This window comes from Podospora anserina, chromosome 7 (genome assembly GCF_000226545.1).
Source record: "Podospora anserina S mat+ genomic DNA chromosome 7, supercontig 1".
NCBI classification, from domain to species: Eukaryota; Fungi; Ascomycota; class Sordariomycetes; order Sordariales; family Podosporaceae; genus Podospora; species Podospora anserina.
In genome coordinates, this window is record NW_001914854.1 from 817554 (window position 1) to 837820 (window position 20267).

General features: G+C 52.4%; 6 protein-coding genes across 6 annotated transcripts in view, besides 4 other annotated features; 1 reads left to right on the plus strand and 5 right to left on the minus strand.

The window, feature by feature from the left end:
• Positions 1-336, plus strand: part of PODANS_7_2500 (uncharacterized protein) — a gene marked incomplete at both ends in the record, with an annotated part of 1551 nt that extends 1215 nt beyond the window's left edge. Inside the window, one exon of the mRNA XM_001907734.1 lies at positions 188-336. Coding sequence (XP_001907769.1) covers positions 188-336 — 149 coding nt within the window. The remainder of the gene's footprint in view (positions 1-187) is intronic.
• A 3398-nt stretch (positions 337-3734) lies between these two features.
• On the minus strand, positions 3735-7025 carry PODANS_7_2490 (uncharacterized protein; the record flags this gene model as incomplete). The annotated part of the gene is made up of 5 exons (XM_001907735.1): positions 3735-3774; positions 3836-4049; positions 4096-6601; positions 6663-6849; positions 6955-7025. 5 exons carry the CDS (start codon positions 7023-7025, stop codon positions 3735-3737), a joined length of 3018 nt encoding a protein of 1005 aa, XP_001907770.1.
• Positions 7026-7775: 750 nt separating this feature from the next.
• PODANS_7_2480 (uncharacterized protein) lies at positions 7776-9876 on the minus strand (the record flags this gene model as incomplete). The annotated part of the gene is made up of 3 exons (XM_001907736.1): positions 7776-8603; positions 8665-9370; positions 9509-9876. 3 exons carry the CDS (start codon positions 9874-9876, stop codon positions 7776-7778), a joined length of 1902 nt encoding a protein of 633 aa, XP_001907771.1.
• Positions 9877-11345: 1469 nt separating this feature from the next.
• Positions 11346-11576: a repeat region (rgion duplique sur le chromosome 7).
• Positions 11577-12327: 751 nt separating this feature from the next.
• Positions 12328-15031, minus strand: PODANS_7_2470 (uncharacterized protein; the record flags this gene model as incomplete). Its single annotated transcript, XM_001907737.1, has 6 exons — positions 12328-12467; positions 12526-12651; positions 12708-12818; positions 12883-13365; positions 13427-13514; positions 13580-15031. 6 exons carry the CDS (start codon positions 15029-15031, stop codon positions 12328-12330), a joined length of 2400 nt encoding a protein of 799 aa, XP_001907772.1.
• Positions 14472-14491: a sequence feature (primer 7G16A).
• Positions 14554-14590: an STS (primer 7G16).
• Positions 14747-14766: a sequence feature (primer 7G16B).
• Positions 15032-16392: 1361 nt separating the features above from the next.
• PODANS_7_2460 (uncharacterized protein) lies at positions 16393-17538 on the minus strand (the record flags this gene model as incomplete). The annotated part of the gene is made up of 1 exon (XM_001907738.1): positions 16393-17538. One exon carries the CDS (start codon positions 17536-17538, stop codon positions 16393-16395), a length of 1146 nt encoding a protein of 381 aa, XP_001907773.1.
• Positions 17539-18652: 1114 nt separating this feature from the next.
• PODANS_7_2450 (uncharacterized protein) lies at positions 18653-20247 on the minus strand (the record flags this gene model as incomplete). Its single annotated transcript, XM_001907739.1, has 5 exons — positions 18653-18760; positions 18929-19599; positions 19656-19728; positions 19788-20038; positions 20088-20247. The coding sequence occupies 5 exons, from the start codon at positions 20245-20247 to the stop codon at positions 18653-18655; spliced, it is 1263 nt and encodes a 420-aa protein (XP_001907774.1).
• Positions 20248-20267: the final 20 nt, after the last annotated feature.

Sequence of the window (20267 nt, forward strand, 5' to 3'; positions counted from 1 at the left end):
AGCAGGCACCCGGCTCCCACGGTTTCCCCGCCCTCTTCCTCTATTTCTTCATCTAGTGTCAGCTTGTTGTGTGGGATCCGAAAAGGGAAATTCCAGATAATGGGGAGAGCAGCCTCCCACGCAACGCACCAGGGGAGCATGATGTGTCTGGCTAATCTGGGTGGGATGCAGGTGAAACAAAGGGAAGGCGCGATCCGCCGCCTCCTCCCCCTCCTCCCCCTCCGCCGCCGCCGCCGAGTGCGGGGACTGGGCAGAGGGAGGAGTAGAGTAGGGCTGGGGATCATAGGATGTGATGATTTGGGGGAGGGGTGGGCGGATTGGGGAGTGGTTGTCTAGGGCGGACATGGCACAGCAGGACGGTAAGGCTACGGCCGAGATGTGGGCTGCTGCAGGACGGGAGGACAAATGTCATGATATGCAGGTAAGGAACCGGGCGTTTCCACTGTTGTTTCTCTCTTGGGGTTTTTCCTTTGATGGTTTGGTTCTCGTGTCATGGTCATATGATGACCGTGTCATCGGCGCATGACACTAAACAAAAACACACTGGGAAAAAAAAAATGTATCTCTCCTTGGTTTAAGTGAGCGTCTTACTTAGTTTCTGTGGGATTTTCTGGCTTATCAACAACACGTTTTCTTTCTTGGTCTGTTTCTTTTTGGGGCATGGGGTTACGGTACGGTATAGGGTACGGTACGTTTGGGGGGGCAGGTTAAAAGGACTAGGGTAAGGAAGGGAAAAGGAAGCACTCCGAGATGTTTGTTACCACGTTTAATTTTCATTACTGTCTGTCTGGTGGTCATGACTGGAGTTGTTACGAAACGCAACTACAACGAAACGCAGCTGTAGGTACCTAATGTTATCACACTGATGTAACAAACCTTCAGTAACCAGACTATCTGCTTCCCGCACTATCTCCATGTGTTGGATATCATTAGCTCTTCCGGTCCCGTCATCTCGAGATGATCTACACACACCAATGCAAGGCAAATCATCACCACATTCATGCCCATATCCGCCTCTCGGCCGGGTACTCACTCCGCCCTACCTCCTACATCCCAGCCAATGTTTTGATCTTGGATGCTGTGTCAAGTGACACAACAACGGGGTCTCTACTGCAGAAGAACAAGTTCGTCTCTCTGTGCGGGGGTAGTACTACATGATCAGTTTACAGCATATTCAGGCGTGGCAACATGAGATATAAAGTGCTTCTAGAATAAAAATGTGAAGTGGCATGATTTGTAATTGTTGTACTGCAGGTGCTTTTTGAGAGAAAACACACCTACTTAGTCGCATACGGCTAATGTGTTGTGCTTACCTTACTTGCAGATGGTCTGTTGATGGTCACGGTGACGGGCAGGACGCCGTGCGAGTACCGGTCAGTAGTGTAGATTTAATCTATTTGGTAGATCTGCGGGAGTGAAAGAAGTGAGGGTGAAATCCGGTTTGGTGTTTTAGTTTGGGGTTACATGACAACACTACCAACAAAATGATGAGACCTGCCTGGTGGTTCGTCTTTGTCGAAGAACTAGGAGTTTCAAGGAGTCAAAGGGGATGGTACCTTCCTCCCATCTCTTCCACGGAGAAGTTATTCCGGGCTTGTTTCTCCGTGGAAACACCCAACCCGTCCCATCCATATATCGCGCAGATCAAAGGTATACAGGGCGAGACTCGAGGTAACCTCAAGCTTCCACCTCCACCTACCACAAAAGTCACGATATCTTCCTAAAATAATTGCCTGCCAGCAAAGCCTCACTCTGTTCACCTTTGGGCGTAGCTAGTGCAAGCTAGCCCGCCCTTCCGCCGATCAGGCTTGATTTTGCCACCACTGTGATACCCTTCCGTCGTGACCTCGCAGAAGAAGACGCATATGACACAGTACTATCTCTTAAACATGGTCCTCAATCAAGTCCTGTGATTGAGGACTTTGCAAAAGTGCACATTCAGGGCGCACAGAAACCGTGTCTTGGCCAAAGGCTTTAACCCAGCTGCGGATCACGTCGACGAAGTGTGGTGATTCACAGAACTGGCGGTCTGGGTGTATTAGACCTATCATGCTTCGAGTTCATCACTCCTTCTATTGAATCCTATCAAGACGAAGCAGAGGGGCATCAACACACCGCCCCTAAGCCGCCCTTTGTCACGAGGACACCAAAACGCCAAGACGTCGTGATGGCTTCAACTTTCTCCCTACCAAGAAAACTAACAGCAAGGTACCCACCCACATTTCTTCCCGTCCTAATAACATGACCTAGCTTGTCTACCGTCCCCCGAGAATACATTGCCGCCAACCAAGTGAGACACTCCTCGCCCTGCTACTACTACAACTACATGTCCCGTCTGTAGATCTATCACCTGCTTTCTTCACCAACCCAGCCGATAAAACTCGGGCAGCCAATATGCATGTTTAGGGGCGCCCACTCCCGACTGCACCCACACTCCCCGAACCCATACTCATCAGAGGTTCCAGGCGCCTATACGAACAATCCCTTTTTGGGAGACAGCGTTACCCAATGATCTGACCCTGTTTCAGCACGGTATCTTTCCCTTACACCACGCCCCTTTTATCTCTTCTTCCCAGTTTCTAGACGTTAATGTCATCCAAAAAAAAAAAAGAAACCATGATTGCCCCTGCGTCCCCAGGTCGTCCAATGGTTTCCATGTTTGGCACCACCAACCACTTACACCATACATCGGGCACTTCACACCACTTAAACCTTTCACTTACACCACTCACTCACACCATTCTTCCACCTTTACCCGCACCACCAACAAAAGTACTTCCCACCATCACATCACCACAAATCTAACACAGCACAAAACCAATGTGCTCAATAGCCGTTATCCGATCTACGTAAAAATCTTCCCCTTCCATCACGCCCATGATTGTAACCCCATTCCCGGATTCTCCCACATAGCAGCCTCCCCAAAACCGGCAAGAATCTGCAACATTTCAAGGCTGACGGCAGCCTCGCGGGATGATCATCACACCCTAAACCAACGACTATCGTCTGAGCACGTCGTAGTAAAAAAAGAAAAAAAAAGAATGGAGACTGCAAACTACTGGGAATATGGGGCCTGAAAAAAAACAGTGAAGAGTATTCTTCAAAAGTGCCTTACCTAGTCAGTAAGCGTTCGAAAATGGCTGACCATGACCACCAATGTCATACGGCAACTCTATGAAACTGAGTTCCCTCTTCGGCGTTTCTCTCACCTTGATAAGAAAACATCCTTCCTACATTTGAACAAGGGAACAAAATCTTCAGTATAACCAGCATATCTTCAGACAGTCGGCGTCAACATCCCTTCTTGTCATTCATTAACACCAACTACCCATCACACCTATCTATATCCACAGCCCCCATCCCCTTTAACAACCTTTATACCCCCATCTCCCAACACCGTTAAAACCAAGGGAATCTTGCCACGTATAACCGCCAAACTTTCCAACTCGTCAAATACATCACGCCCCCCTTTCCCCATCTCTACAATCAAACAGTCATCATCCCTTTTATATGAAAATTAAAAACGCCGTCCAAGATATGCTGGCTGTGCTGCTTCCTCGCTTTTTGTTTGTAAAAATATGTGTGTCTTTGTATGACCGCTCCCCCCACCCAACACCAGAAACCATCTTGTAAAAAAGAGAAAAAAAAACCACGCTCCTATTAACCCCCCCCCCCCCCCTCCTGCACTCCCCCACCAACCTGTCTTATCCTTGTCCTTACTCTACCTCGCCCGCTCAGTAGATTCCCTGTGTTCTATATTGAAAGGTATCATAACTATTTTGCACCTTTCGTGTCAGTATATTATAGACGATGTAAGGGTGGCAGCAAAACTCACAGCCTTGTGTAATAACTCCCCAACGACTTCCCAATCAAATCCGTCTCAACAAACTGCTCCGCCTCATCCGCGCTCAGCTGCAGCTGAAACCTCTGCCTCAATGCCGCCGTGACCTGCGTGACGCCCGCTCCATAACAAGGCATCTTGCTCTCCCGCCCCATCATGCTGACCAGGTCGATGATATTATCCGCTGATCGTCGAAGAGCTATTGCCACTTGTTAACATCACCTATCGTCACGATATGCCGATAGGAAACTCACCCTGAAAAGCCTGCTTGCAAAGCTTCTTAAAATCCTCATAATCAGCCGACCCAACACCCCCCAGCACATCCACATACTCATACGTAAACTTGAAGGGCGCCGCCTCAAACCCAACTGACCCCGGCGAGTTCGACAGCATGAACCCAAAGTCGATGTGAATAATGTGCCCCTCGTTGTCAATCAGCACGTTCCCGTTGTGCCTGTCCTTGAGCTGGAGCACATAAGAAATAACGCTGTACGCCGCCAGCGATCTCTTGAAAGCGTCCACGCCAGCCCTGTACCCCTCGCTGTCAGGCTTGCCAAACACTTTCACGAAATGGTCCTTGAGCGTGGCGATCCTCCTCCTTGGGTTCTGCCCCGACTCGATCGACGCCATCGTCAGGCTGCGCTTGATGGAGTGAAGGGATACGCCGTTGGCAATCGTCTCGATCAAGCCAGATGATTCTCCCGTCACCAGAATCCGCATGAGCTTCACCCACACCGGCACCCCAGCATCCACCCAGATCTTGTGGCAGACTCGAATCAACTGGCACGCAAACGCCTCCTGCCTCAAGTCAGAGCCTGTCTTGATAATGACGCTCATAAGGTCCCAGTTCTTCATCCATCCGTACGGCGAAGACTTGCGGATCCGCTCCTTCTTCACCTCCCACGCCTCTCCAAAGACCGCCGCGCTGGGATCGTCACGGTCACCCTTGCGCTGAAGACCACCCGTCTTGATGTCATTTTCCATCCTGTCAATACCGGCATTGGCGTTGATATTTGCTGGTTCAGGGCCGGCACTGCCTTCGTTTTCCATGTCTGTTGTTCCATTGGCGTTATTATTGCTGGCCGCAGCAGCGGAGCCCACCTCGCTCTTGGCTATGATGGTGTCAAACGTTGGTCCATGGCCGTCATCCAGATCAAAGCTCTGCTCCTCCAGACTCTGCATGCTTGCAATGATCTTGGCGCGGATGGCCGCTACTTCTTGTTTTGGACGCTTCCCGCTGGTTGCGTCCAGCTGGGCCAGCATCTGAGATGCCGTTCGCATATGAATAGCCAGTGCCGAAAAGTCAGGCTGATCGACAGAGTTGTTTCGCGGGTTGCTGATAGTCAAAGTACGGCTTCTAGCCGGAGGACTAGGTGACCCAGAGATACTAGTGTGGATAGAGTGTCGAGGCGTTGTCTTGTTGTCTACAGCCCCAGAAACAGCGATATTTGGGTTGCCAACCCGGAGCGATTGAGTTCTTGGCAATGGCGGTACAGGGCCAAATAGATCGTCATCTAAGGGCTTGAGCATAGGCGAAGCCCCCAGATCTCCAGAAGCTGGCTCGAAAACGCTATCCACCACTGGCTCGGCCGGTGGTGTCCGGGAAACGGCAGGTATGCTAGGGGCATCAGATAAATCGAATATTCTTTTCCTCGTCCCCTGCTCGGCCAGTAGAGTTGTAAGCAGCCTCTGGTTATCCTGGGTGTCAGGATCAAAGGTAAAATCGTCCCTCAGAATTTCCACCATGAGTAGATACGGCACTTTTTCAGCACTGTTAAGAACTGTTGCCTCGGCCGGGTTCAACCGGACTATTCTGTGGTGGCGGCTTTTCGATGGTGAGCCGTCTACTAGAGTAGGCGGGCACAACACTGGGATATCAACCTCGGCAGGCAAGTCCCTGGCGATCAAGGCAAGCTCGGCGCGCAGAGCACTTAGACGAGCCGGCTTAGGCACAATCACCAAGCGGTTCGAGATATCCTCCAATGCTGTCAAGAAAGCTGTCTGGCAGCGAAAGTAGTTTTGTCTCAAGAGCCGTATTTTTTGCTCATTGGTCATCTCAGCTTGGTTCAGCATGGTCTTGACGCTGTGCGAATGTTTCCTAGACATGTCGTGCGGTCGTAGGCCAGCTGTCAGGGGCGTGGTGGGTCTGGTAACGATACGAGGTCGAGAATCAGGTAGCGGTAAGGATGCCGAGCTGATGCGTGCTTCAAGGCTGAGATTTTCCAGACTTTCGACTGGAGCAGGTCGGCTTGGTTTTGGCAATGGCGCCTCTGCTACGCTCCCAGACGTACCGGGTCTTGACGGTTTGGTCCTGTGTTTTTTGGGCGAGTTGTTCTGGGAAGTGGGCTGAACCTTGACGTCTGGGGCGCTTGCTATGCGACTCTCCTTTGCGCGTTTGGACCTGCTACTCCCGGCCGTCACAGTATGCGCTCTAGCAGGCACATTCTTATTCTGAGTCTGAGGAGCAGCGGCGACTGGCTCGGCGATGCTTTCGATAACAGGGCGTGGTCTTCTCGCTTGCGCAACAGCAAGGGGTCCCGCCCAGCCAGGCAACATGGGCAAAGCAATGCTCGCCAACACGAAGCTCCCCAAGACAGTCACCGGCAGTGCATTTTCCACAATCTTTTCCTGTCTCCTAACGTCTGATACCCCAAACACTATGTGTTGCACCTTGTTGTAGACTCGGCGGCAAGTACTGAAAGCCTCGGTTTGCGGATTCGACGAGAGGTCATGGAGGTAAGTTTGAAACAACCAAAAGGTCTAGCCACGATGGTCAGTATACCGAGGTTTGCGGTGCATATGCTGAACTAAAGAAACGAACCAGGAGCGCTGCTGTCACCGACTCCTCGCATAGGTCCAGGAGGAATTCCTCCAGAGCCATGGACTCATTGTCGACGCTTATAATAAGATGGCACAGTTGCGGCAGGAAGAACTCGATGTCCTCGTAGGGAAATTGGCGAAGCTTGTTGCACAGCACATAGTGAATGCCTATGTGGTCGGCATATCGTCTGCAGAGGTGGGAGGCAAGCGGTCAGCGGTCCGTGACTTTTTTGTATTTGTAACAGCTGTCCTGTCCTATGCGCTGGACGCTAGGAGTAACATACGAGAGGTACGACACCGAGAGGAAAGGATTCTGGTTAAAGACATCGCTCTCGAGGAACCGCTGAAGCAAGTCCCAAGACATTGGTTGGGTGGTGTGCGTGTGGTAGGTAAGGATGTTTGCGAAGGACCGGTTCACGCGTTTACGGCGCGGGGGACGAACAGCGGGCAGCGGGCAGCGGGCCTGGCACTCGGGCAACACGGGGAAACGGGGCGGCGGCGGGCACTCGGTTCGGTGGCAGAGGACGAGACGAGATCAGACGGCGGGGAGACAGCATGCTCTGCTCTCGCTCAGTTAGAGTCGGGGTTTGACGTCACGTTGGGATAGAGGTATCAGTTGTAGCATGGCTGCCACACAAAAGAATAGGTAGCTAACTTGGCAAAAGATGGAGATGTCGGTGATGTCGAAGCTTTCCGACACGACGCTGAGGACAACCGATCCAAAAGCTCCAGTTGGCCAATTCCAGGGGCTCCAGGGAGCTGCCCCACCTGCCGACGCTCCGGCTCGGCATTTTCCCTGCACCTTCTTTATACGGAGGCTCAACCTTCCCGATGAAGACGGGAGTCGAAAACATATAAAGGCTTTCCCGGCCGTTCTAAAACTATAAACCGGGAGCATGGTTTCTATGAAATTTTCTTCTCATATAGTCTGGTTACTGCCTCCCTGAACACATCCACTATCGACAACCCCAACCCTAACTTTCAATACTCTGTCTCCTACAACAATCTATCTACGCTACGTCACTGCTTCTCAAGGGGTGGGATTCATCGCTCGGCCTCTGCCGTATTCAACATTAAGAGTTATTTACAATCATCCTTATATACAATAAATACGTCAATGTATCACCACACCGACTGCCTCCTCGGACGTTGCCATTGGCCTTGTCTTTTTCTCTTCTTTTTTGGTCTGACTCTCTGTAATAACTGTTAGCTCATGTTCACTTCTCAAGCAGTCCAGCCTCAAGCAACTCACCTTGTACTTCACTCTCTCGCTACCGTCAGGCATCTGGACAATCTCATGCTGGATATGGTATCCAAACGCGGGCAGCACCTTTGCCCAAATCAGCCAGTATGCCGTCCCGATCGCCAACAGACTCGTACCCAACGTGGGTACGACGTAGTACGGCAATCTCTCCGTCGTGAACACCTGGTTCGGAATGAACGTCGCCGCCTGCACAAACAGCAACGACACCGTCCAGAAAATCGTCAACAAGGGCGAGCTCCGGAAGGTAGTCCTCTGCTCCGCCCAACGCTCCGAGGGCGTAAAGTTCAGGTACACCAGCCCAACAGCAAGAAGGATCTTGATCCAGTTCGAGCTGTACACGAAGACGTTGGTGACAAAGGTGTACACGTCTGACGTCTGCGAGGCAAGGATGAAGACTGTTGTCACAATCCAGTGGAGAAAGATGGCACCGGATGGAGCATTGAACGGCCAGTCACTCGCCCAGAACCGTGACCATGGCAAGACACCCTCCTTGGCCAACTCCTGCTTCACACGAGGCATGGCGAACGACTGGGCAAACACGTTGCCCAGCGAGGAAAACCCGATAAACAACGGCAAAACCCTCTGAACGAAGACGCTCTTCCCCCAGACGTTCTCGAAAAACTGAGCAGCGACTACCACTCTCGAATTGGCCATCTGATCTTTCGTCATGGCAGAAAACTGATTCAACCGTGTTAGTCCCCCTTTTTGATACAAAACAAACCAACAGGGAAATACTCACATAAGCAATATTCGCCAACACATACAACACCGTAACGATACTAATCGCAATGGGCGCCGCTCTCCTCAACGTGGTCGGCGCATTCCTCACCTCGGTCAACACATAGTTTGCATTCTCCCACCCTCCATACGAGTATAGCACCTGCAACAGCCCCAACGCATACCCCGCCGCTGTCTGCGCCATTGGCGGACCAGTATCCAGCGTCCTCGCATTCGCAGTCTCCATTTCCGGGCCATTGAAACTCGAAAAGTTACTCGGCTCCGGCCTCGGACTGGCCGTCTTTCCCGCCAATGCCGCAAAACCAGTGCAGACTAACAGACTCAGCAACACCAACTTGAAGGCCCCCAACCCGTTGCTGAGCCAGATACCCCATCTCGGGGCAAAAGCGTGGATGAGACAGACGACCGTGATGGCTGCAACGGCGATGCCTCGGGTGAGCCATTGGCGCTCGTCTTCGGGGTCGTTGATGTTGGGCTGGAGCTGCTGGCTTCGGAGGTATTCCTCATTGCCGCTGCTGCCTTTGGCGGCGCGGAGAAGGTAGGAGCTGAAGGAAATCGAGTTGGCGGTGGAGATGGCGAAGAAGACGAACTGCACGGCGAAGATGCAGGTTGCCAAGTATCTTGGCCGTTGGTAGACGCGCTCGAGGTAGACTTTTTCGCCGCCGGAGCGGGGGAGGGCGGTGCCGTATTCTAGGTAGACGAAGAGGCTGGGTTAGAGAGGGGTTAGTATTTGACTGCTGAGAGGAGAGGTAAGTGAGCTTTAGTGGTGTTTGATCATACCCGCTATAAAACATGTCAGTCATCGTCACAAAAAGGGGATCTATAAGAGGGCAGGCAATACACACCAAAAAGTCATAATACCCCCCAGCACCCAAAACAGCAACGTCATCCCCACGCTGTTGATACTGAGAATGATACTACTTGGCGTGCTGAAGATGCCGGCGCCCACCACCCGGTTGATGATTAGGAAAGCGGTCGACCATGTCCCTAGCTTGCGTTCTTCTGGGTAAACGAAGTCGTGGTAATCATCGGAGGAATTGTCGTCGTTGGGACCACCGCGGCTGCCGCCGTGACCGTTTCCACCGGGGGAGGAGAGGCCATTGCTGTAGATTGTGCCGCGGTAGGTGTCTAATTCGAGACCGTTGGGGGATTGGGAGCCGTCGATTCGGTCTTTGGAGGTGATGGGCTGGGTGAAGATCTCTGGTTCTTGCATTGTGGTTGGACTGGCTGAATTCCTCACCACACACCGAGTGGTGATGTGGAAGGGAAAGGGGCTGAGCTGAGCCGAGCTGCTGGGGGATTAAGATTGGTGATAAGATTGGGGTGCGAGTAGTGCTCGGTGAACGAGTTGATATATTCGGTAGCCTGCCTGGCCTCTCACTCACTCCCACGTAGGGTGAGTGGTGATGAGGCTGGGTGGTTTAGTGGTTGGAAATGTGGGTTGGGTGAATCTGCCTGTGTGGTGGTGCTGTGTAGATATGAGCTGGGATCTGGGTCAAGTACACCGTGAGACAAGTGGGCTGAGACAGGTTGTGTCTATCGGCGCTTGTTTCTTTCTGCCTAGATCGCTAACAAAACTGACGTCAAGTTGCTGGTGTAGTTCGATCCGTCTCTTCTCAATTGAGTCCTCGGTCAAGCAACGAGCCTCACTTTCAACATCCTCTGGCTGTGCTGTGGTGTGTGTGCCGGGTATCCGTACCCGCATTCAGTGGCGCGTCCTTCTTGCCCCGTCCTGCAGCAACAAAAGTACAAGATGCGATAAGTCTTCGGTTCTTCAAATGGCGGTATCCAAAATGGAAATTATCTTGTTAAAATTCGCTGACAAGGCAGATTTTGTACATTGAAAAGAAAGACAGGTCGTTGAAAGTGAAAATGAAAATATAGGAGAGAGAGAGAGAAGGCGAATTGATTGATGAGAGGTTCAGCTAGACTAAACCCAGCTCCCCGGTCATGCTCGAAATCCAGCCAAGCCAAGCCTTCCCGCCTGGCTCCTCTTGTCGGTTTTTTATCACTATTATCATGCTTTTTGGGTTGGGTTGGTTGCAGCAGAGGGGACTGCCAGCGAGACGCAGCCAATGATGGACCCTTGTCGACAATTTTTGGATTCTTACCTCTTGGGTGCTTGGTGCGACGCTGGCCTTCCCACGAGATGCATGACTTTTTGGGACTTTGTGGAAATGGAACCCAGAGGTTTGGGCCGTGCCGTGCTTGTGATCTGACAGGAGTGTGGAATTTGACCTTGATTGCGGTGATAAGGTGAGTGAGTTTTGGAATTTGATGTTTTGTCAATGAGTGAGTGTGAATGGATTTCATTCAAAACTCCCAAGTGTAATTACAGCTGCTGCTAGACCCCTACTGAAACATCCCAACGGCGTCCAAGCACGCTCGGGTCATCTCTCCCCGCCTCTCATCTCAGCTCCATCCTTATCTTCAACTTGCTCCTTTTTTCAAAATATATTATCTTCAGTGTACATATAAAATCCCATGTCTCATGAAACAATCCATTCTTCCATCCCGGAAAATCAGTACCATTATTTGTGCCCCTCCACGCCACCATGCCATCTCAAAACTCACCTCACCTCGACAGGGCCACCACATGGCTCGCTTAACATTTTCTTATTATTCGTCCCCTCCTCCCCAGCTGTTCAGATTGATCGGCGCGCGCCTCCTCGCGATGGTGCTCCTCGCCCATAGTGGGGCCGCAGGAAAGGACCAGTAACCAGGAACCCAACAACGCTGGTGGCCTGAGACGAAACTCATATCATCAAGCACAAGCACGTAGACGAAATTCATGAACTTCTGGATTTGGGCCAGGATCATGATCGACCAGAACTGCTGGTCAAAGAAGTTCCAGGCTGTGGAACGTCTGGTTATCGAAGAGGAAAGAAACACTTTGCTACCGTCGGGCGGGCAGGCGGGGCGCTCCCGGGCGGGACACTCGCCCGTAATCAGCCAGTTCAAAATCTGGGGAAGAACCGTTGCCCCGCTTTTCTCCTCTCACAGGCTTTTCGGCTGTTGTTGGTTTTGTTGACCGAGGAGTTTGAAATACTGCAGAACACCGCCTCATCTTGTGGAAGTCGGTAACTGAGTTTGGTAAAGCTTTGATCTATCGTTCAGGTTTAGTGTAGGATTTCTTGACTCAGGTTTGGACATTTCCTGGAGTGCTGGGACGGAAAAGGCTGTGCCGCTTTTGCCTTTGACGGTGATTTTCGTCGGGGGGGGTTGTTGATGGGTAGGAGTTTTCGTCCCATGTGCAAAGATATTAGCAGGATCGCTATTGTCATTGCTCCTGTAAGCTGCTCCCATCGTTCGACTTGCTTCGGCTTGTACCCGATCATTCACACAGACATTGCTCCCGCCTGTAGTTATATACCTGAATCTTAGATTTCATAAGTAAATTGCAAAAAATGGTATAGTATGTTATGGTATCGTACCCCAACCTGACCTTATGAACCCCCGTCCCATCTGTGCCTATACAAGATAAGAGAAAATCCATCGCTATCTCTCGTCCGATGTATATATACCATCCCCTTGGATAGGCCGACTCTGTTCATAATATATGACGTTTCACATGATGTATGTTCCTTCCGTCTCTCTGCTGCTTTGTACCTCACCGTGTTCATATACCCCCCCACGCTCGGACGATTTGTTGCCCCTAATCACATCACCAAAACAACTCCCTGGCTTGTCGCCCGTGTAAACCACCCGTGCTCGTCATCTCTTCTTGTATTTGTTCTAATCGCTGGCGTTCTCGTCGCCGTTGGTGAAGGACTTCTCTCCATTTTTGGACAAAGTTGTCTTGACCTGCGTGCTCTCTTGTTAGTATTCGTCACCAGAAAGTGAGAAGGGACAAGAGACGTACTTGGCGAGTTCTCAAACTCAATCTCAAAGGTCTTGTACAAATCGTACTTTTCCACGTCTTCCTCCCCTTGTTGACCATGGATGTCTAATCCAGCGGGCTCGGAACCTATGCCTTTTTCCATATGTGCTGTTTATTGTCAACTTCATTGCCTTGCATTTCCAGACGAAAGAGGATAGGCATACCTTTCACCCCCGGCCACCGTGACACCCTCCTTGTAAACGGCCCCGGCCCCTTTCTTGGTTTCAACTTCACAATCGTCTGCCCTTCCAGCTTAATATCCAAATCATCGGTGACTAATTCCCCAATCAGTCAGCACAACCCCCCCAAATTTCGTCCGAGCACAAACAGCAAACTTACTAAACAAAGTGATGTACTCCCCCGAACGTCCCAAATAAACCATCAGCCTTGAACTGCTTGCTACCAATCTCTCCCTCAACGGTCCACTTAACGCCGTCCCAGCTGTTACAAAACTAGCCACTTCTGCTGATGGCCCCCCGCCACTTCTCCTTCCACCTTCGTTACTCTCGTGCCAGATCTGCAGCCTAACCCCAGAGTACTTCTCTATCTCCCTCGACCCGCTTTTGTTTAGCGTGACCAACTTAACACTTTGGATATCAAGCACCACCTTCTGACTTGTCAGGCGAGCCTGAAAGTCGAATAACGCCGCCGGTTTGTCAAACTGATATATCCCGCTTGGTCTTCCTGTTCCTGCCTGCGAAGAAGATGACATATACCCGCTTCCCGGGCCCTGTTCTGATTCCCTATCACGGATGTAGACCACGTTTGGGAGTCGTTGATCATAGGCATATGCTGGGACGAGTTGGGCATTGATGGATTTCACTGTTGGTTCTTAGTCAGTATCTTCCGTCTGAACTACTGCCGGAAGAGGGGGGGCACAAACTCCAATATGTTTCTGACTCTTTTGGCGCTTTACAGTGGAACCGAAGGTCGTTGGTCAAGTTATTTCTAAAGACCTTCAAGACGCCCTCCTGCCATATTGGGTTGGTGAGAGAATGGGCGGATCTGACCGGGCTGTTCCACTTTATTAGCTTACTGGACACCTCATGTTTCGTTTGGCGGTTGGAGAAGCATACCCATCAAACACCAGGTCCTCCCCTGGCAGCACATTGTCCCTCCCCGTGCTCCCCCCATCGCTCGACATCATCGACGGGGCCATTCCAGGGGTTCCCGCTACATCGGTAGTGCTCTGCATCGGGTGCATCACCACCACCGGCGTCAAGGTGTCATATTCCCCTCCCCCGCCATATTCCTGCGTTGGTGTTGTCCCAAAACTAGCATAACTCGGCTGTCTTGCCACAACAGACGGTGATGCTACGTAATCCGATGTAGGCACATGGTGATACAGCGGCGGGTAGTGATGGTGTCCTCGAATCCCTGGTCCGTTGTAAAACTCCTTCTCTACTTCTGAGGGCGATGGCGTCGGGGGTGATAGAGGGTCTGATATCCTTCGTGGATGCGGGTGAGACTGGTTGTAATATTGGTGGAGATAGTTCGAGTTGGAGGACGAGTACGAAGATGACGTAGGCAGTGTTGCCAGAGTTGGTGAGAGTGATGACGCTGATGGGCTGCTCGATACTATTGGTATTGACTCCCCTAGGAGTGATGGTAGGCCAGTCGTCGTCGGCAGTTGGCGGGAGGCGTTGACTGCTTGTTGCGTATAGCCGACGTAATCGGGGCTGGTCCAGCGTGTCTGATGTGGGTTCCCACTCCCAGACGACACGGATGACGTGCGAGCATGGTGGGCATGTTGGCTTGAAGGCTCCAAGTACTGCTGTGGTGACGACGGCGGGTGCTGCTGTGTTTGCGATATGGAACCCCTGGGTGAAGCCGTTGTACTTCGCGGGGTTGCCGGCGCCACTCCGGGGACGCCCATGTAGGGATCCGTCAAGGCTTCGGCCGCTTGCACCCCGCCATCTGACTGTCCGTACAAAGGGTTGACCCCAAAATGGTTGCTGCCGACGCTGAGCTGGGCCATCATCGTGCTGGCTTCATGAATCGGGCTCTGGGGCGGTGGTGGTTGTGGTTGTGGTGGTGGTGGTGGTGGGTTATGCCTTCGAGGGGAGGAGTGCGAATGCGAGTTGGCATTCGACGGCGACCTCCCCCATGTCGCAAATGTCTTAAAGGAGAGTGAGCTCGAAAGAGAACTGGCAACCGGCGGCGCGCGGCTTGCTATCGGCGGCGTCCTCGCAGTCGGAGCGGCTTGATAACTTGGGGGACTGGCAGACGGAGGTGGTGTAAAAGGAGCCGAAGCGGAAGCAGACGCTGGGCTGGGGAGTTGTCCTGGTGCGGGATCGGGAAGCTCTTCTAACCGGTAGCGGCGGCCGTTTGGTGCGATGATGATGTTGCGATCAACAAACTGTAGGGTTGCGTCGATGGTCGCGCGATCAAAACCGCTGTTGAAGAGGTCCGAGAAAGGCGTTGTAGCCTCGTTGTCCACGGGGGGAAGAAGGCTGGGGGCCACTGTGTTACGGCCCTGGGCTGGCATCATGGACGTGGATGACGCCGCGCAAGCCCCATTCGTTCTACCTGCCCTTCAACCTGCCATGGCCGTGTCGCTAGGACTGTTGTAAGACGGCGGTGATCGACACGTCGCATATGTGTTGTGCCTCTTCAGGTGTCGGTTTCTGCTCAGCCAACACGGCAGCGGTAGCGGGCATAGGCACTGCTAGCCTGCAACGGTCAAAAGCGCACTAAGATAAGAAGAGACAGGGACAAGCGAAGCAGCTTTGGGGAAGACAGGGGCAGTGACGGGGAAGTGGGAGGGAAGGCAAAGGAAACGCGCGCGGGGGCGGGCAGGGCATGGCCAACCCTCCTCCAGATTCGAAAGCGAAAAGCCGAGAAATTTCACTGGGTGCTCATGCCGATGGATGCTGCTTCCTCTCAGCTCAGCTCCATGCACCGGACAAGTTGGAGGTGACGAGATGCTGCAACCAGGCAGCGCCACCCGTCTTCATTGGGCATTGGGCAAACACAACCTCACAGTGTTGCTTCGTTAGCACCAAGCAGCAAAGTGTCGGGGACCAGGGGTCAAAAAGTGGTCTCGGTAAGGCTGAATGCCCACCTGTCGATCCGGCTCACGAGGACGGGCTTCCCGTTGTCACCTACCTATCGGCATCAGTCATGGTAGGTGTTGTAGTTACATGCATAGTTGCGAGCACATAGTTGCAAAGTGTAGGAGGGTTCCACTAGGGGCAGACTCCGGTTATCGGGAATGGCCGTAGTGTACAGATGCGGCCTAATGTCTAGCCGTTCGCATTTTTGAAGGTGAGGTGGGCGACTGGTACCCATTGTGAAATCTAGAAGGTCCAACCCGGCACATACTGAGGCGCCCTATCTGCAAGAGTGCCGAACCCACATACGAATGAGTTGGACGAAATGGTAGGTAGGTGGTGTGCTGCGTTATCTTGGACCCGACGCCCCGGCTTATCCCGTCGCCCATCAGTAACAAGCCAGAGCAGTTCTCCGTCTCTGCCACAGACCGACATCTCCGGTCATCACCCACGATACTCGGTACAAAACACAATGCTTGCTTCGTATAAACACAAAATCTAACGCGTCCCCAGTGCCATGCTCGTGTAGCCTCAACTGGCATTGCCAGGTCAGAATACTCCGCTCCATCCCATGAAAACAAAGTGCCATCCATCTCTTTCAGACCGAGATCCTCTTTGATGCTAAAGCACAAACACCGGTATATCAATGCTCCTCTGAGAAATAGCAATAGTTTTCTCCCGCTTGTCCCAAACACGCCGCCCATCCCTGGTCCATTTCCCCGTAACGCCTGCTTTCCCGTCCTTGGTTTGCAACCAGTCATTATAAGTCTTGTATCGCCGATTCAAGACCGTGAGCTCAGGCTACCTTCTTCCTCCTGCCGGCTCTCTTCTTCTTCTCGGGTGCCTCGTCCTCGCTTTCCGTCTCGGCTGCGCTCTTGGATTTGCTAGGACCTCCCTTTTTCTCTTCTGTCGTCTCGACCCTACTAACGATTTCTCTCAGAAAGTCCCATTGCTCGTCCGCCTCGACGACTTGCTTCAGCATTTGTGCTGATACTCGCTTCGAGTTCTTCTCCCGGGCTAGATCCGCGCTCTTAGTCACCATTTGCACCATAAAAAGCTCCAAAGCTTTCCCCACCGCGATAGGCGTCTGCTGTGCCACCTTGCCTACTTCTTCGTCAGCCTGCATGATGCGCTTGATCCGCGCTGTTGGGAACTTTGTCTTGACTGGGGAGGGCTCGATGGTGGGAGGTGGGGGTCGGGCAGCTGCCCCACGTTTGGGAGGCATCGTGCTTGCGGGGTTGCCGGAGTTGATGTTGTTGCTGTTGTGGTTCGCGTCGTGAGATTCCGGTGGACTGACTGTGCCGTCTAGACCGTGGGGAAAGCCAGCAGGTTGAGTTGTGAACGCGCCGGACGTGTAATGCTGCGCGTGAAGTGGTGTCTGTTGCTGCTGTTGCTGATGAATCGGCTTTTGTGGACGGTACTGATAATTGTCTGCGCCGTACCACGATCGGTTTTGGTATGATTGCGGCGAAGGAGCTGTGTAACTGGACGCCGAAGCGGGTTGTGACGCGGGAGCAGCGGACTGGGGGATATAAGTTGAGTAGGTCTGCGACTGCGGTGGGTATGCGGCTCCGCTAAAGCTGGTGTTTAGGGGCGGCTGATTGGTGATGTCGCTGAGGTTCTTGGATGGTCGTACGGTTTGCGCCAAGGCCTGAGGCGGTGTCGCGAGCTGTGGTTGCTGATGTGGCAATTGTGGTTGTGGTTGTGGTTGATGAAGTTGGTAATGGTGAGAGCTTTGGTTTGCTGCTGGCTGGCCTGAAAAATATGTACTTGAAGGCGGAAGCTTGTGTGGCCGTTGCGGAGAAAACTGTGACGGGGGTTGTGATTGTGATAACGGCGGCCAGTGCTGGGTTTGTGCTTGTTCCGCTGGCGGAGTGGGGCCCGATGAATAGAAGGAAGAGAGATCCGGACTCCGGGGAGCATAAGTGCCCTCGTCAGACATTGTAGTAGGTAATGACAATAGAAAAATGTCTACCGGATGCCAGTGACCGGCGACACAATTTATGATAGGCCTGAGGCTGCCGCCCTTGCTGAGAATGGCGTCTCTTGGAATCGCTTCCGTGGACCGAGACAAGCTGGGTTTAGTGGGGTGGTTGGAGGTGGGATGCTACAAGTATTTGGGTTAATCGCTGTTCGAACAGGCCCGAGCTGTGGAAGCTGTGGCTGGACAAAGAGAGCTTCCCGTGCAGGGCGGGGCAATGGAGGGGTAGGATGGCGGGGCTAATGCAAGCTGTGCCTGCGTGAGGTGGACAGGTTGGAGACTTTTTTTATGTTGCATGCAGAGAATACCATGTGTCTGCCTTCAACAAGGCAGAAGCGGCCCAGGTTGACAGCTGGTGATATACCATAGGCAGGTATATGCTGGGGGTTGAACCAGATGAAGGAAGGTACAAGAAGAATGGAGCTAGTCCGTAGCTGACTTACATGAACTTGGAGGAGAGGTCCAGAATGAAATATGAATCCCCTCGGGTCGACTTCAGATCAGGCTCTACCGCCGAGCCAGGCCGTCCTTGGAGGGGGGATCACCAGCGCGTTTATATGCATCCTGTCGCGCTTTCACGCCGCTTCTGCCCCACGGTCAGCAAATCACCAGGCGTGAGCTCTAACCCTATTAGGCTTAGCCCGAGCACAGCCCCAAGTCCATTTTTCCGAACATGCAGATCTTCGGTTTGCCCTGCATCACCGCTTGAGAATCTGCCATGCTCCCCTGGATCGTCGATCATGGGAGCCTCTGTTTCTGAACGAGTTGCTGCTGTGGTCCGTCAGGAAGAAGAAGTCTTGCCATATATTCTTCTGAAACGAGGTGAGCCCTCTTTGCTCGACATGTCAGGTGCTCGACGACTTCAGCAACTCCCTTTCGGGTTTATCCAGCCACTCACTCATCCCACCTTGCGTCCAACGACAAGGTAGGTTTCAGGTCCAGGTGGGACAGGTATCAGAACGGCATTTCTGAATTCGTTTCCACTTCTCGGGTTGACGTCTCTTTCATGCTCCGTCCAACTTTTGACTCTCAAACGGCGAGTTGCCATTACGACGCCAGCTTCTTGAAAGGTTAGTTATCTCTCCTCACCTTGTTCACACCTAGTCCCGGCGTTCATGATGACCATCAATGAGCAAACACAATAGCCAAAGACGTTGAACGGGGCATCGAAGAAACCGAGTCTCTGGCTCTGGGGTCATCTTTGCTCAAGTCCATGATGGCCCAAAATAACTTGATCTAATCTGACAGAACTTCCGCTCTAGCAACTGTTACAGCAACTGCTGCCTCCTCAAGGAATACACTGTCTAATCTCCTTGCTTATAGTTCTCAGTCCACCAAGTCGCTCATTTACATTGCTCGAAAGGAATAATGAGGCAACGGGCCAGGCGTGAATGCCGCCGACAGCAGCTTCGCTCTTGACAACGACCGTCTCCTGCACGGTACCGATGAAGTCTTCGATTTCCGAGGCAAACACCTCCTCGGTGCCATACGTTATATAAATCCCCTTTGACGGGGAAGACCGCTTCCACAAACCCATGTCTTTGCAACACCCCGGCGATACCAACGGCTCTTTCTCTGGCATTTTCCCGCCTGCAAACTGCATTCCGTACTGATGCAGTTGTTTCACGTCAAGATAGTCGCTGACGGTATTCCGGTGCCGTGTGGAAACGAGCGTCACCCACGGCGAAATGAGGACGGCCAAGGCAGGCACCGGGAGTCGACGCCCATACCCGATGCCGTTTGCCTCTTGGCTGCCTAGATGCAGCAGCAAACTGAGGATCAGAGTCGCACCTGCAGAATCACCACTGACACAGACGAGTGAGGGATCTTGCACCACCTTCAGCACATGCTCGTAGCCCCGTACAGCCTCGTTGAGCTGGGTTGGAAATGCAGCGTCTGGCACTAGTGTGTACTCCAACGCAAATATGGCCGGGTTACTGTAGCCCAGAGCCTCCAGCTCCGATAACCAGGTCAGGAGAAATTCGAGATAGAAGTACGACGACCCCATCGAAAATCCACCACCTAACGACATCAGTATGGTGTATCATCGACGAGTTTCACCATCACTGGGCCCTCACCATGAGCGTAGAATAGCACAAAGTCGGGCTTCTCTTCCGGATTTTTGATCAGCCAGATGCCATGGAAGGACTCCTTCTTCACAGTCAGCCAGCCGCACAGGTAACCTAACATCTAGCCCGCAAGCTACTAACCTCGCGATGTTCCCTCCACGGAACAGGACACCTAAAATAGCCATGTCGCAACAGCCGGAACTGCATAAACGGAAGCGCAACCTCCTTGGAGAAGAAGACCCTACCGATTTTTGCAGGGACATGTTCGAATGCGTACCGGACACAGCGAATCACAAAATCCTCAAACGATGAGGCCTTCTGGACGAACAGAGACTGATTTTCAGGAGGTAAAAAGTATCTTTCTCTCATAAGCCCAACAGGTAGCTTCACCGCTTGTTCTATTCAGCAAATGACCTTGAAGTGAGAATTCGGCCAACTTACAAAAGAACGGCAGTGCTTGAAGCACGCACCAGACTGTCTCGAAGAATCCAACGTGCCATATCAGCTGGGGAGCCAAGAAGACGCAAAAGACCAAGCAGTCTAAATATGATACTGGTCCGAGGAGCAGCATCAGATCATGGCTTTCTGGACCGCGCGCCATGTTTTATGGGGATCTTGCTC